Source organism: Nycticebus coucang, chromosome 5, assembly GCF_027406575.1.
Source record: "Nycticebus coucang isolate mNycCou1 chromosome 5, mNycCou1.pri, whole genome shotgun sequence".
Taxonomy (NCBI): Eukaryota; Metazoa; Chordata; class Mammalia; order Primates; family Lorisidae; genus Nycticebus; species Nycticebus coucang.
The window spans coordinates 137270766-137286098 of NC_069784.1; the positions used below are offsets into that span (position 1 = coordinate 137270766).

The 15333-nt window shown below is 41.4% G+C and overlaps 1 protein-coding gene across 5 annotated transcripts in view; it reads left to right on the forward strand.

Moving 5' to 3' along the window:
- The first annotated feature begins 3920 nt into the window (after positions 1-3920).
- Positions 3921-15333, forward strand: part of QKI (QKI, KH domain containing RNA binding) — a 138727-nt gene continuing 127314 nt past the window's right edge. For all 5 annotated transcript variants that reach the window (XM_053590345.1, XM_053590346.1, XM_053590348.1 and 2 more), the window contains exon 1: positions 3921-4617. In XM_053590345.1, coding sequence (XP_053446320.1) covers positions 4476-4617 — 142 coding nt within the window. In that variant the 5' untranslated portion in view covers positions 3921-4475. The remainder of the gene's footprint in view (positions 4618-15333) is intronic.

Consider the following 15333-nt stretch of genomic DNA (forward strand, 5'->3'; position numbering starts at 1 on the left):
TAAGAGGACAGAAAATATTCTCACTCATGGTTAATTACTGATATTAGAATGTGGAACCATTTTTTAGTGTCAACATATTAGATGACATGATTTTTCACAGTGAAAAAAGCTATTAGAAGGATCTTCAAATGAAGCTCATTGTATATTCAGTGTATTTTGTAATTTATTTTGAATGTTAAGGTGGTTATTTTTGAAATAATGTAATTAAGAATCTTTCCACAACTTAATTTTTTTTTAAGACAAGCATGAAAAAGGTTTCTTGAGAAAGAGAAGGGTTCACAGAATTAAGAGCAAGGTGCAGGCTTACATAGCACGATACATTCACCATAGACGGCAAACACACCTCCATTGTTGCAAGAAGGAAAAAGGGAGCAACTTAAAACATTTTAAGGAAAGCCATGTATCCCTAAGAAATTTTGTATTCCTCATTGAATTTATCATATGCTAGGTAATTAATGCTATGATACATACCTAATACGCTTGAGGCAGGAGTGTGACAGCAAAGCAAGGGACACCGTGGCTACTTGGAGATAGGTCAGCTGTTTCCAATGAGAGGCCTTATACTGCATGGACCCAGTTCTGCCTCCACTGTCTACTTACCACTCTGGAGCATCAGTCAACTCATCTCTAAAATAGGGCTAACCATGCCTACCTCAAATGTTAAGGATTTAAACAATGTAGGTAAGGGGTTTCCAGAGTTCCTGGAACATAACAAGCACTCAATACTTCTTTCTGAACACATTTCATAAGTGCTCACATGTACTATATACTGTTCTAGATGTTAAGAATTTTCAAATATAAGAAAGTCTTTGTTCTTACGGAACTTGCAGTGTAGGGGCAGGTGGCAAACTGACCCACAGACACATCATGTCAGGTGGAAACAAACGCTATGAAAAGAATGAAAAGGGGGTAAATAGGATAATGGAGGAGGTGTGTGTGTGCACCCATGTGCTATTTTGTATGGGGTATGAAGGGTCTTAAGACTTGATAAGTGTGAGAACAAGGCTTGCACATGTATGAGGAAAAACTTTCCAATGAGAAGATACAGCAAGTGCAGAGTCCTGGAATAGGAAAGCATGCTTGTGATGTTCAAGGATCCAGAGGGAGTCCAGAGGGTTGAAGCCAATTGAGCTGGGGAGGAGGAGGACATAGAGCAGAGAGATGTGCGAAGGGCCACATATGCAGGCTCACGGTCCTTGGTGGACTCTTCAGATTCTTTTTTTTCCTTGGAGAAGAAACCATTGATATACTGTGAGCAGGGATGTTGTTCGCATGTATTTGAAAAGGTGATACATAATACCTGTTATCAAATGCCGTAAGCGTTAGAGATTTAATAGGAAATGAGTATTATCTACTATTGTTCTGTAGTGTAGTTTTAGTTTAAATTGTAAATGGTTGAGACTTAGGAAATTGCAGTTTCTATGGGCCAAAAATGGTGGAATCTTGTCATAATGTTCAACCCTTTTTATTGGATAAAGTCAGTAAAAAAAGAACAGGAGTTTTAGAATAAAATGAATTGGATTTGAATCTCTGACTCAGGACTCATTAGCTATAGTCTTGGACAAGTTACTTAACCTTTCTCCCTACATTTCCCCATATGTAAAATGAGGATGACAGTATCACCTATGCCACAAGTTTATACTGATGACTAAATGAGATATATATGTATTTAGCATAGGGTCTAGTAGCTTAATAAATGAGTGAGCAAATCGAGGAGGATTGCATCTTTTACACTAGTCAAATGAATAATTCAGCTTAAAACTACCTAGCATTCTTGGAGGTACTGAGGACGTATACTTTAAATTGCTTAAAGACACAACAGCTTTTTGATCAAATTACTATTCCCTGCATTTATACATCTTTATATAGATAATTTGGTAGGCAAATATTCTATGGCTCTATAAATAGCTATGGCTGTTGGAGAATTTAAAATATTTGATTGTTCGGGTGGCGCCTGTGGCTTAAAGGGGTAGGGCGCCGGCCCCATATGCCGGAGCTGGTGGGTTCAAACCCAGCCCTGGCTAGAAACTGAAAAGAAAAAAAAAAATTTTTTTTTGAGAGTTAGATGCTTTAACTTTTCCTATTAAGGCAATTCCATTTTCTCTATCATAGTAACTTAATTTTAACAATGAACTCCGTGTTCTATAAATGAAAAGGCCAGAAGCTACCGGCTAATTTGTTTGAGATTCCTTTAGCACCTTCAGTACTCTTCAGAATTTGTGTGAAGCAGAACTTTACAATAAAAATTACTTTGAATGACACGATTGACAGAAAATACCAACCACGTATACTCTCACTACAGTCAACTTTGCATTAAGTTTATCTGTATTCTTAACTGTTACAAAGGACTCGCAATAAAACGCATATGCAGATGTAGTGACTGACTTCTATACACCAAAGAGGACTTCATTGCTGTAGCTCAAAAAACTCTCCCAAACAAATCTAAATACGTGTTTGAAACCCACTATACTGCACGTAAAAACCTCCTGCTTACAACTATTTGTCGGTGAAAATAAATGTTGACTTTAGCTTTTCAAACTGTGTACGTGCTCTGTAAATTTCACAGCGCAGCTTCATTCCATTACTGAATATTGATACCATCGCGAAGTGAAACATTCCAGTCACTACTTACGTTCCCCTCGTCACCTAGAAAAGCGCTGTGCTCATTTCTAATGTAACTAGCTTTTGGAATAACGGAAGGGTGCAACCAGCACACCCTCCCCTACAGCCGCGCGTCACCCTGCGCGGACAGGCGGCGGACCGCCCACGCCCGCGCCTCGCGGGTGCGCACGCGTGTCTGCGCGCAGTCCGCGGGGGCTTCCCGCCCCGGCATCGTGCGCTTCCTTTCCAGCATCCCAGCAAATCACGAAAACCGTAGGGAATTACGGAGACGACTGGAGGGTCGTGACGCGGGAGTCGGGCGCGCGCAACGAGGGCGCTCAGTGAAGTTCTGCGGAGGCGAACACTGCAGCTCGGGGATCCGGAGACCCCAAACTCCTTTGCTTTGGCTCCTCCTCCCCACCCAGCACACCGCAGCCTGGACTTGGCTGTGCTCCGGACGCACCGGCCAGGGCTAACGCAGCACAGACCCATGCCCCGGCACCGCGGGCTCCCAGCCAAGGCCCGGCTCCAAACCCAGCGCCCCAGCCCCGCCCCTGCCCGACGCAGGCGCGATCTAGGCTTCTCCCCTCCCCCACCACGCGCTCGCGGGGCTGGGAGGGGGCGGGGCGACCTTCGGAAGGGGCGTGGCCACCGGCCTGGACGCGCGCACGCGCTCTCGAGATTCACGGCTACGTGTCTGTCCACGTGACGCCCACCCCGAAAGTCCCCCGTGAAGCAACAGGACGTTAAAAAATTTTTTTCTGGGGTGACGGAGAGGGTGGGTGAGAGGCTTATTAAAAAAACTGTAGTAACGAGAGGAAAGACGGAAGGGCAGGGAGGCGGTGAGCGCAACACTGTCGCGGCGCGTCCCGCTGGAATTCTCGTCTAACGCGCCACCCCGACCGCGCCCGCGGCCCATAGGGGCAGGAGCGCGGGGGGCGGCTGGACCCCGCCCTGCCCCGTGGAAAGCACGGCCACCCGGCTGCCCTCCCGCCCCGCCCGGCACCCTCCCCGTCCGTCGACTCCGCAGCCCACACCCGCCCCCTCCCTGCGGTCTCGACCACACGGGCAGAGACCCCCGTCCCGGCGCCCAGGCCCGGGCTCGCCGAGAGCGGCCTCGCGTCACGCCCCTGCCGTCCCCGCCGGCCCGCCTGAAGGCGGAGGGAGAAAACACGGAGGCGACCCGGGCCGGGGGGGCGGCGGCCGGCGGCGGGAGCGCGCCGGCCGGGCCCCGCTAACGGCCGCCCTGCGCGGCCCCGCCCGCCGCCCGCCCCCGGCCCTCCCCGCGCCGCGCCCCTCCCCCCGCCGCCGCCGCCGCCGCCGCTGGCAGCGCCGCCTGAACTGAGGCGAACTCCGCCGCCAAGTGAGTGAGGAGGAGGAGGAGGAGAAGGAGGAGGAGGAGGAAGAGGAGGAGCGCAGTCAGAGCGCGGCGGCAGCGGCAGAGGCGCCGCGGCGGGGACCAGCCCAGAGAGACCCCGAGCCCGCGGCACAGGCGGCGGCGGCGCTGAGCGGGCGCGACCAGCCGTGCGAGCGGCGGCCCCGGGTCCTCCTCGTCCGGCGCCAGCGGCCCGCGCCCGCACTCGGCCCGCCGAGACCCGCCTCCCGCCCGCCGGCCTCGTGAGGGACGCGCCGAGCCGGCGGCCGAGGAGCGGCGGCGCCGGGAGCGCGTCGGGCCCGGGCGGAAAGTGCCTGCGGGGGGCGGGCGAGCGCGCGGTGCCGGCCGGCCCGGGGCTCGGCGCGGGAGCCGGAACCGGAGCGGGAGCCGGCGCGGAGTGGGACGCCGAGTCCCGAGCGGCCGGCGGCCGGGGCTCGCCCCCGCCCCTCCCTCCTCTCCGGCGGCGGCGGCGGGAGGAGTGAGCTGCGGAGCCTGGAATATGGTCGGGGAAATGGAAACGAAGGAGAAGCCGAAGCCCACCCCAGATTACCTGATGCAGCTGATGAACGACAAGAAGCTCATGAGCAGCCTGCCCAACTTCTGCGGGATCTTCAACCACCTCGAGCGGCTGCTGGACGAAGGTGAGCCACCTCCCGGGCCCCAACCCCCGAGCCCCACCGGGGGTGGTCCCTTTCCCCGCTCGGGATGGTGGGGAGGGCGGGAAGGTCACGGCCGGGCGGGACCGCGCGCCCGGGGGGACGGGGAGGCCGAGGGGAGGACGCACAAAGGAGGCGCAGGGCCCCGCTCGCGGCGGGAGGGCCGGGGCGGACCCGCTGGGGCCGGACGCCCCCCGCCAGCCGGCTCTGCCGGGACTCCGCGCCGCGAGCGCCGAAGTTTGTGCGCTGGGGAAAGCTGCAGGACGAGCCCTCTGGCCTTGCTAGTTTTTACGGTCACGTTCCGGAAAGCGAGCGGGCACTATTTGGGCTCGGTGGTCCTTCCCGAGCCCTCCCTGAGAGCAGGGCCCGGGCCGCGCCGCCGGCCTAGAGGACATGCGTGTCCCTGGTCCCCGCGCGGCCTCCGAGCTGCTCTCAGCGCGGATGTGCGAAGCCTCTCCGTTTGTGGGAGCTCTGCTTTCCGAGGACTTCGGTGGGATTCGCAGGCGAAGATGTTTAGGGTGCTTTTTGTGTTTTGGAGTTTGTGTAGCTTGTGAACATTCAAGTTGAAGTCTGCATGGGGCTTGTTAATTTAAAGAAATTCCGTAGGAGATCGAAAGTAATGCTGATGTAGCCCAAGGCGACGTCAAAATGACAGCGAAAACCACTTTTTGTTCTTTTGTTTGAGGAAGCGAGAACTGTTAGGAGTTTAACTTCACTTTTTGGGGGGAGGGGGGTTGGAGTACGAAATACCGCGATGACAGATCTAAACGTAATCCCGAGTTTGAAAGAACTTGGGCGGAGGGTTTGCTCCCGGGACGCAGCCGCCTTAGTTTGTAAAATGGGAATTGAGACGGTTCAAGAGGGCGAAATGATTGAGCCAAAGTTTGCAAAAGGCTTTGTTGGTGAAGCTCTGTGGGGAGCGAAGAATGACAAGATTGTTGATCGACTCTGGAGTTTCTTTAAGAAGTTCTTGTACCAATAACCTGGAGTATTAATTTCTAATAGCTGTGGGTTTCTGTGGATACCTAGAGAAAAAGCTCACAAGAAGTCTTATTTTGGAAGTCGAGTAGCAAAGAGTGTTAATTTTCTTTAGCGGTATTACTGTTTGAAGGAAATTGAAAACTGTAGGTTGAAGAGGTGAACGGTGGATTTTAGATTTTTCATAAGGTTGGAGATTTTAAAAATAGAGCTAGGGAAAGAGACTGAAGCTTAGGGAATTGGAATGGCACTAAAGAACAAAAGACCGGAAATATCTCCATGATAAAAAGATAGTTAAAAATCCCAGGAGCTTTTGTTGTCTTGAAAGTGATGGAAACAAATTTTGAAGTAGAAAACTGTTAGGTTATTACTGCTTTCGTCGTAGTTTTGCTTTGTATAATATTAAGCGTACGGCAATAACCCATTATTAGAGTGGGCATTTTCCACTATTGGAATAACAAATCTGTTAATTGAAAGTATCTCCAGAGAAAACTTGAGCTGTCCCTTTAAAGGGTTCTGCTTTTCCTATTTGTGTTGGCATTTGAAAGATTGTGGAGGCAGAAAACTTTCTGGAATGTCAGAAAAAAAAATGCTGGAACTCTTTAACACTGAGCATTTCCAACCATGGGCGCTAAGGGGCGCCAGTTATTTTTTTTTAAGCTTGGAAATGTTTGTAATGAAATGTGTAACACGCTCAATAACCTGACCTATATTAAATTTAGTTGAAAGTTAAACTATAAATCATTTCATTTGTCATTGCGTGTCTGTAAAAGTGTTCATGAACACTGAAAACACTTTCTTTAAAAATATTGGTACTTTATCCCATTTTAAAAATAATGTGCTCTTGGTGTATTTGAGTTAAAAGTTTTAGTAGTGTTAGTAACAATTTCTGGTGAAAGTTTTTTTCTTAAAGAATATTTGTTGAGAAGGAATATCTTACAGACATGAAACTGGAAGTAGGCTATGAGAATTTTTAGGGTTAATTAAATCGAAATAAAATTGCATTCTTAATGTTGAATTTAATCAGAGAACATAGGATATAAATACGTTTTGAAATATTTTCACCGTATGTGTTCTTTTTAAAAAGCTAAATAATTTTAAGTTTTTTTATTAGTTATGAAAGACTTCTCACTTGTGCTTTTATGTTAACCTAACATTTCTAAATTTAGAGTGATTCTTTGTTAACAAGCTTTTAATTTTGGGCTTTAGTAATTTTAATCTTCCAAGTCTAGAAATTGCAATTATGTCAATATTTCTAACAAAGTATTCTTTATTTCTTTCTGGTTGAAAGTAATAACCATTTGAGTTTTAAATGTAGGAGACTAATAGAATGAATGGTATGTCTTCTAAATAAGGTTTGCTTTCCCTTTTAATATGGTTTATTCCATTTCTCAGTCTGTTGTTTGTTTTAGTTTTTTTCAACTCCTGAGGGTAAAGATGCTGTATGGTCGCTAGTATGTTTAAAATGGGCAGCATAAACACAAGGAAGTTTGATTGTTTTTTATCAGACCAGTACAAACATGCAGGAAAAAGGACTATTCCTTACTGTGGAATAAGCTGCTTCCTGTAATTGTTAGCCTTATTATAAACTTAATTTGAGTTAAGAAAAATACTGGTTTCTGAAGTGCATCACATTTTTTCTTGCTGGATGATTTAATTGTGAAATTTGGCAAGTTGGCATTACCCTTTTGGCTTGTCATTGTCCAAAACGAATTAATCTTGACTTCTCTTTGTGGTCAGGAATTACATTTTACTTGGCCCTTGATACTTGGCCGAAAAATTACTTTTAAATTTACGGAAAACTGTAAATTTTATTTCAGTGAATGAAGTATGTTGTACTTAGAGTAGATGTATTTTCTGATAACTAGAAATTTTGAATGAGACTTTGGAGTTTTATTTTAAGATATTTTTTAAATAATAAGCTTTAAAAACTTACCAGTTCTAGAATTTTTACTTGGCTAGTTACAAATTTGAGAATTAAGTGCGAAAGATTTCTTAGCTGACTAAAACTTGAATGCTGAGCATTTTAATTCTTTCCCGTTAATCTTCAGTCCTGTATCTTGGCTATGGATAATCTTTTTGTTTCACAATCTGTTTTTGTTTGGGCAGGGTGGGGATCGTGGGGGAGGAGGGAGGGCGGCTGTCAGTCTTTTCCTTCTACATATCTTCGGCCTGGTTGCTTTTTAAGGTTGTGAATACATTCTAGGTTGGGCTAGTCATGTAAGGGGCATTAACTTCAGTTTGGAGTCTTTTACTGAAGATAGAGATGATTATAGAATTACAAGATAAAATCTAGGTCTTAAACTGATCTCTCTTCAGAGGGTTTTCTACTAAATCCTCAGATCATCTTTGGGAAAGAGCAGTTAAAACACAAAAGATTGTTTAAAAGAAATACCTTTCTTTGTCATGAAAATGAAACTTAATACCAATAGTTGAATGGAAATTATGCTTTCTTAGGATTTTGCAATTTATAATATGAGGTGAAGAATAAAATCAGTTTGACTAAAAAAATCCCAAATGAAGGGAAACTAGAAAATGAGGTATTAAAATTAGATTTTGTGTTTTGTTTTTAAGGGAGGTTAAAGCTGCTGATGTGAAAATGTACAGTTTGTGAGGAAGGACAGTCTAAATCTTTTTTTTGTTGCTATCAGAAAAATTAGTGTGTGGCTCAGAAAAAGTGAGCAGATTAGATGCTCATTACTTATTTGAAAAATACATTTCCATTTTCTGATGGCTTTTTATTTTTATAATAAAATTTCTTTTGACCTCAATTTAGTTTCTCACCTATCTGCTCTCTCCCCCTTAAGCATGTGAGCAAAAATATTTTCAATTAAAACTTGCTTTACTAATCATTTTTTCATGTTAATGTTTATTTTTATTTATCATGGGATCATTGTTTGCATCATACTTCATTTTTCCTACGTTTAATTAATTTTTTATTTTTTAGAAATTTTCCTCATTTATAAAGACTTTGGTTAAAAAGACAATAAGGCTGTTGGCAATGAGGGGACTCTTGCTATATGGGTTTCTTAACAATTTAGTGTTTTCTGTTTGAAGAATCGGTCAGTTATTGTTGACAGTACTTGTGTCTATGATAAACAGATTTTCCGTAAGGCGGAGTACTGAATTTATTTTTTAGGAGCTAAAATTTTGCTGTTGTACACAAACTCTTTGAATTAGTTGTAATAAGAAGGAAGCAGGTATTTATAACCGTTTCTTTCTATTGCCTTACTTCCTCACCCAGGAGATGTTAGCACCTTCATGTAGCAGTAATGGAAAGGACCCTGTGTGTCACATTATGGGTTACTTATTCCGCGGTCATTTATACTTTCAAATTTAACTCTCCTGTTGTACATTTTATTTAGTTTTTATATGTTTTATAGTAAGAGTTGTATTCTAAAGGATAGAACACAATTTGGTTAATAATGTAGGTCTTTTTGTCGTTACGTTACTAGCATTTGGTATGACCATCTTTTCTTAAATGTCTTTTGAGTAATAAGTTAAAACATGGTAATTTGATTTCTTAAATGATTTGTTCACATCCTATTTTTGTTGTTACTGCCTTACTAGTCACTGTCACTGTGTTGGAGCTGATCAAAATTCGTCAGTTTTCCATGAGAACAAGGGGTGTAGACTTTTGGGTTTCTTTTTTAAGGGAAATAGAGATTCCTGTGACCTGGCCTTCCTTCACTGAAGCATACTTCAAATGCTGTACTTTTGATACCAATATGCTTATATGTTAAGGATTTTTTCTTTCTTCATTTTTTTGTTTTAGTATTATAGGAATTAATCATAACTTGTTGGGTTTTAATTTACTGATAACTACAGTTTAATTCAATGTAAACAAAATGCTGTTCTCTGTTGGAGATGGAAAATAACTATGACATTGTTGGATTTTATTTATTGATAACTTAAAGGCATGCCACTGAGCAACTTTCTGCTATTCCTATGTCAACTGCTATTAAATATACCAGGATTTATTTTAAGGCCAGGGGATCATAGGTAGTAGGCCTATGTTTGAAGGTCTACATACCAGTTTTTAATTTACATAATAGCACATCATTGTTTTCTCCAACTCTTACTTCTTTATTTGACATTAAGACAGTTCAGTGTTAATTTTAAGTGCAATAGTTTGTGATTTTTCACTTTAATTAGAACTTTCAGGGAATAGTTTGGTGCCCAAAATAGCTGGATTATTTGGTGTACAAGTGAGATTTCTACATTTTATTTTCACATTATAGAAAAGCAAAAGTAGCGTTAAACTTTACTAGTGTAAACAGTTTGTTATGTCAGTGTGACTGATAAGAAATTTGTTTACAAACAAAACTCTAGTCTGTGCTCGATATTGCTTACTATGTAATTATCATAGTCTATATTGGAATAGTACCCATTTTGTGTTTGCCTGGTCTATGTGTATATGACTTAATAAAAGGAAAAAAAAAAAGAACTAGTTCCTTGAAAGTGACCACCTCAGAGCCTGGCATGTACAACACATCTTGGTTGAGTTCTAGTTTCTCTAAAATAGGAGATGTGCACATAAATTTTTTAAATGAAAATCTAGAATGACATCATAAACATTGTCTAATGACTTTAAGAAATTAAGCAATTGTATAATGGTTAGTGATAGTTTGGGATATTTAGAGAAAAGGTGTGCATTTTTTTCTTAAAATGACATTTTAAGAAATCTCATTTTTAGTACTTACTCTCCAGGTGTTTAGTCTTAATTTTACTTTAAAGTCATTGGTATAAATGAGAATTAGAAAAATAAAATTGCTTTACTTAAATAGCATAGTTTTTAGTCAGTCTTTATACCAAAGTATATCAATCCATAAGCAGAGAAAATCTAAGTACTTCACCTTTTTAAAGATTTGGACTTTTTGAAATTATGTAGGTCAGTACATATAGGTCTTGTATTTTATGTAAAAGCACAATAGATAGGAAAGATTCCTTGCCCCTAAGTGCTGCTTTGCTGTGCCCAAGATAAATAAGCACTATTTAAATGGTTTTAGTTATGAAGAAAGCCTAGTATAATCATATGTGGCAGATTGTCATTTAACACACACAGCAATTTTTAAACACCAGATGTATCTTTAAGCTAATTTGAAACAGTGCCATTACTTAGAAGACTGATGAATTGAAAATTTTAGTTAACTGAAATTTAACTCTTATTTCTGAAGGGAATCTTCTACTCTGCAATAACAATGTTTGAAAATTTGTGGTGAATTTTTAAAAAATAGGTAGATTGCAGAAGATAAGTGATTTATCCAGAATTCTTATAATTATCAATCAAATGACTGCACTGACTTTCATTTCTTCATTTTCTTGAAGCAAAAACTATTTTGAAAACTCAATCCTATTGTCTAACAAAAAAGGATTTGTATTTATAATGTTGCTTTGTTTATTACTGATTTTTTTTTTTTTTTTATTGTTGGGGATTCATTGAGGGTACAATAAGCCAGTTACACTGATTACAATTGTTAGGTAAAGTCCCTCTTGCAATCTGTTTATTACTGATTTTAATCTATGTGTTTTATGGAACTAAATTTTGAGGCTGGTGAAATGAGTCAATTCACTGTAACATTTCTGTCGCATTATTTATGATAAGCAGAATTTGTCAGGTTGGGTTGTTGTGGATCTTTCCAGAGATACTGAAGTGTTAGAAGAAAACATCAAATACAGTTACATCTATGAAGTGATTTCATGTTATAGGCACAAAATAAGGAGAGGTCATGTGTGTTAAGACGTGTGTGTGGGCATTTATGTCTGTAAGGAGAGACAGTAGATGTGAGTTCACCTTGAAATATTTTGAGAGCGGGCGCTGGTGATGTTCCAAATTGTAAAGGTTTTTGAAATAATGAAGTATCTAGTGGGTCCCTGAATTGAGAAGGTAGCAGGTCTGGAGTTAAACACCTTGCTTTTGCTTTAGTGTAGGATAGGTCATTATAGAGACAGGTTGTGATCCCCTGGTCAGTAGCAAATTACTGGGGAGCCCTTGGCTTCAAAGCTAATTGTATAGTTTGAAATGCAATGTATTTAGAAAAAAATTAAACAACACAAAAATGTGATACGTATTTGTTGTATTTTAAGAGTAGAAGTTGGTTGGAAAATGCATAGAAAAATCTTGCAGTTTTTAAATTTGAAAGCTTTTTAAATTCAATGTTTTTAAATAAATTCTCAAATATACGGTGTCTCAAATTGTCTTAACAACCAGTATTTGAAGAGATGCATAACAAAAAATGAAAAGAAATGAACGTTTTTTGATGGATGTGGATGTCTTGAGTTGGTAGGGAAAATTAAAGAAGTATCAGTGGTTCTGTTTCATAGCTGCAGGGGACCTGAGACTTGAGGGGTATATTTTATGATAAAAAATTTTGTGATAATTATGAAGGTAAAAGTGAGAAAGTACAGACATTTGTAGAGGGTTTCAGTTCGTTCACTGAAATTTCTTTGTAACCAAAGGAGAGAGCCTCAGTTCTTTAAAAAATGTGGTACAAAAAAACCTGTATACATTTAATAGTGTTGTTGCTATTATTATTACTATCATTATTTTTACTGACTACTCAAGAGGAAACACTTGTGATTGGAAGATTTAATGTAGAGATGTAATATTGTTAAGTGATTCAAGTCAGGAACATACACATGTATCAGTTTTACATGATCATTGGGTGAATAGCCCAGTGGTTTGTCAGGTAGATAGAATTGGTGGAAATGGTGCTGCACTAGGAAACTACCACACTGGAAACCAGCAGAGGTCCTCAAACTTTTTAAACAGGCGCTAGTTCACTGTCCCTCAGACCGTTGGAGGGCCGGACTATAGTTAAAAACAACAACAACTATAAACAAATTCCTATGCACACTGCACATATCTTATTTTGAAGTAAAAAAACAAACGGGGAACAAATACAATCACACCGTCTCATGTGGCCTGCGGGCTGTAGTTTGAGGACCCTAGTATAGAGTCTACTCATCTCAAGTAGTATATTCATAGGAAGTAAGTATAAGCTGCACTTTTGTTCTTCGCTGTTAACAATAATTGTGTTCCTTTGATATAGTTGTTATGTGGCAGGTGAATTTTTTTTTTATTTTTTTTATTTTTTTTTGTAGAGACAGGGTCTCACTTTATGGCCCTCGGTAGAGTGCCGTGGCCTCACACAGCTCACAGCAACCTCCAACTCCTGGGCCTAAGCGATTCTCCTGCCTTAGCCTCCCGAGTAGCTGGGACTACAGGCGCCCGCCACAACGCCCGGCTATTTTTTGGTTGCAGTTTGGCCGGGGCCGGGTTTGAACCCATCACCCTCGGTATATGGGGCTGGCGCCTTACCGACTGAGCCACAGGCGCCGCCGAATTTTTTTTTTTTTTTTTAATGTAATTTTCAAACCCAGGATAAATAAAATTTATCTGAAATTGTGTATGTAATCTTCTATTGTTGCTACCACCAAGCTTGGGTGATATCGCCATCATGATGTCAGATATTCAAGTGTTAACTCTGCATGTGTGTGGATGCAAGATGAAAATGAGTTTGTATTTCTGTGCAAATTCTATTTTTTTTTTTTTTTTTTGTAGAGACAGAGTCTCACTTTATGGCCCTGGGTAGAGTGCCGTGGCATCACACGGCTCACAGCAACCTGCAACTCCTGGGCTTAAGCGATTCTCTTGCCTCAGCCTCCCGAGTAGCTGAGACTACAGGCGCCCGCCACAACGCCCAGCTATTTTTTGGTTGCAGTTCAGCCAGGGCCAGGTTTGAACCCGCCACCCTGGGTATATGGGGCCGGCACCTTACCGACTGAGCCACAGGCGCCACCCTCTGTGCAAATTCTAAATGAGACCATGTAGTGAAGTGGTTAGAGCTTGGATCTAGTCATTACTGCACTTTACTAATTAGTGTGGTGATCTTGCATGAGATACATAATGGCTCTGAACCTCAGCTTCTTCATCTGAAAGTGGAATTATCAATTGCCCTGCCAGTTTCAAATATTCTGAGACTGATGAGTATTATATGCAAAAGAGCTCATTTTATAAGGTTGGAGTATCATTTAATGTCTGTCAACATTTTTAGGTTATGATAGGACAAACAATCAGGTATGCAGAGCAGCTTGTTGATAAGAAAACAAGAGAAAGATAATTTATTCATAGGGGTGTTAGCTAGTTTTCATGTGTATGAGAATCACTCACTACTAGCACTCCTGCAGTTCAGAAGAAAACTTACTTTGAGCTGAAGTATCCAGATGTAGGTATAGATCTAGTAAGGATTTTTTTTCTGAAGTGGGACCTGAGTTGGTATGAGTAGATACAGGATTTAATGAGGTGAATGGGAAACTGGAGGATGTTCCAAGGGAAGGGAAGGTGTCAGCATCTTGGTGATGGAAGACTGCAAGACTTTATCAGGAAGTGAGTGTGTGGATTAAGTTAGTTGGAATTGCAAGTGCATGTAGAGAAGTAGTGGGAATTAAGGGAAAATTGGAGAGAGTAGACCACATTAGGACTAGACTGTGGTGGGCCTTGAAGGCCAGAACACGTAGTTTGAATTATATTCTGAAGGTTGTAGGGAATCATTAAAGGGTGTCATAATGAACTCTGGGTAAACTAACAAGAGCATAGAGGATATATGAGTTTAAAGAAGTATACTTCAGATTGGGCATGAAGAGTTAAACTATCGTATGTGGTTAAACCATTAGGAACATTATTTTGAATAGTTACATTTTTGTCAAAATAGTAATAATAAAAATTCATATTTTGAATTTTTTTATCTTAGATTTAAACTTTTTTTTTTTTTTTTTTTTTTGAGACAGAATTTCACTAAATCACCCTTGGTAGAGTGCAATGGTGTCATAGCTCACAGCAACCTCCAACTCTTGGGCTGAAGGGATCCTCTTGCCTCAGCCTCACAAGTAGCTGGGACTACAGTGCCTGGCTATTTTTTTGGTTATAGTTGTCATTGTTGTTTGGCTGTCCTGGGCTGGATTTGAACCCGCCAGCTCCAGTATATGTGGCTGGTGCCCTAGCTGCTTGAGCTACAGGTGCCAAGCCAGTAGATTTAAACTCTTTAGAGTTTTTTATTTTTTTAAGTGCATTTTAACTAGTAACAAACATGCAGAGATTTTTTTTTTCTTACTTACAAGTTAGTATATTCATCCTGAAGTATTAGAACATGTGAGGGTTTATTTGTTTTGCTGTGAGCCCAGTTTTGTTTACTTAGAATTCAGATTTCATTTCCCTGTGAGTTAAAGAGAATTCACGAAAATCTTGGTTTGGGAGACTCTTAGGAATTCTTGAATTAGTTTTATTTGGAGAAAATTTTGTCCCAATCTCACCTTTCTGTTAAATCTGTTTTGCCATGTGTAGAACAGACTTTCTGAGAACTTCATTGCAGTCATTGTCCAATTCATTTTATTTATAATTGTTTTTGCTTCAGTATTTTAAGTAAATTAGAAATATCTTGATTTTCCATCCCTAAATATTTGTGCATCTCTTTAAAAATTAATACTTTTCCTACGTCATGACATCACACTAAACAAGGTAGGTTAATCCTACATATAACTGATATATATTCAGATTTCTATAGTTGTTCCTCAAATGCTCTGTACTAATGGATTGATTGCTCAAACCAGAATTGTTCAGTACTACTTATTGAATCTGGTTACCACTTACCAGATCTGATTGTTCGGACCTTTAAGAACCATCTCTTTATGACACTGGTTTAATGTTCTTTGCCTTGTTCCTTC